This window comes from Aplysia californica, unplaced genomic scaffold, assembly GCF_000002075.1.
Source record: "Aplysia californica isolate F4 #8 unplaced genomic scaffold, AplCal3.0 scaffold00586, whole genome shotgun sequence".
Lineage (NCBI taxonomy): Eukaryota > Metazoa > Mollusca > Gastropoda > Aplysiida > Aplysiidae > Aplysia > Aplysia californica.
In genome coordinates, this window is record NW_004797856.1 from 369,629 (window position 1) to 371,244 (window position 1,616).

General features: G+C 37.9%; 1 protein-coding gene across 1 annotated transcript in view; it reads right to left on the reverse strand.

Moving 5' to 3' along the window:
- LOC101850278 (TLC domain-containing protein 2) overlaps positions 1-1,616 on the reverse strand; it is a gene marked incomplete at its 3' end in the record, with an annotated part of 18,344 nt that overhangs the window by 1,317 nt on the left and 15,411 nt on the right. Inside the window, 1 exon segment of the mRNA XM_013087416.1 lies at positions 485-567. Within this exon segment, the coding sequence (XP_012942870.1) occupies positions 485-567 (83 nt within the window).

Here is a 1,616-nt window from a genome sequence, read left to right on the forward strand (position 1 = left end):
GACTCTCACAATCACAACGATAAGCCCAGCTATGTAAGAGATCATTGACATTAAGCTGAAGCCTTGTTCTTCCATTCTACAAAGGACAAGTGTCAGAGCTAGAGTCAGCTGTCAGATTTTGTTTTTACTTCCAATAAGCTAAAAAAAAAAAAACAGAGAAAAAAAAAAAGATTTTAAAAAAGAGGAAACTCCATGGGTTTAAAAAAATTTTAGTAAGAGTTTTACGGTACTTGCAACACAATAAGGTCATAAATATAAGTGTCGAAGATTCGAGGTGTTACAAGAGAGTAACAAACATAAAAAAGAAGGAGGAGAAATCAGAATAAGGTCATATAAGTGCCGAAGAATAAAGGTGTTACAAGAGAGTAACAAACATAAAAAGAAGGAGGAGAAATCAGGACGATAGATGTTTGATAGGAAAGAAGGAGCAAACCACACCAGAGCATCCGTCAACCACCCGCGGAGAGGGCTGTGACAAACTCACCACGACGTGGTGTCCGATAAGCTCCAACGACTGTCGCGTTCTCTGGTGTACCAATAGCTCTATGAGGTCGTACAGAAAGTAACCTGGGAACGAAAATGTGACATGATGACAAATATAAATCGTGTTAGAAGGTCTACCGGAAAACCTACTTTCTGTCATGAGCAACAAGCTCCGACTTTTCTCTCTTCCCTGTAGTTACCGCTGCTTTCAATCACTTCAAACCTAAACGAAAAAACACATCAATTTTCTGATGCGGTATAATTAAAAGAAGAAAAAAAAAAAGAAGGTAAATGAACATTAGGCCTAGACAGCAAAGATCTTAACGCGTTTCAGCACCATACAATTTATACATTTGGAGAATTCCCATTTTTTAAAGGTTCAAATAAGCACAACTATGGTTTGGTAAAGCTGTTGACCACACCAACAGGTCAGCAAACTAGGGACTCAAGCATGAGTAACAAACCAGCCAGGGCGATATGGAGTTATTGGTATCATCTTAAAACCTGTTCATTTGCCTTGCCTTTTGTGAAAAAAATGTCCATCAATCTTAAATAGTAGTTGAAATATTTGAGGTTGAAGTAGGAGGGTGTCGCCTGATTTCAGAGGTAAAATCAGTGAGAAAATGGCCGTCAAATTTTGGTGACTTCTATAGCTTAAGAGTCCTAGGAAGCTACAAATTTACATTTTTTGTACCTTTAATTAACGTTTTTCCATAAAATCCTCACATAAAAGTGTATCTGAGTAGGCATACAAGGTGTTGAGCAAAAAAACCCAAAACAAACCCCGCCCCTAAACTGGCCGAAAAATGTCGATTTCTCGGATTTCATTTTGACGAGCGCCTGATTTCACCACGCCACCTCACTAACAGTTGCTTACATGGAGTACCATACTTACATCAAAGCTATCAGAACCAGATCAAATCAACTATATTTCCCAAGACAGTCACAGCTGGTTAAAAATGTGACTAAAGATATAACGTGGCATATCTGATGAAATTGCACAAGTGAATAAAGCAAAAACTTACAAGAGGAGAAAAACTGTTTCAGAGAAACCATGCACCCCTATCCAAAACCATTACTGCACATAAATATAATAAATATTGTGTTTCTCTCTCTCTCTCTCTCTCTCTCTA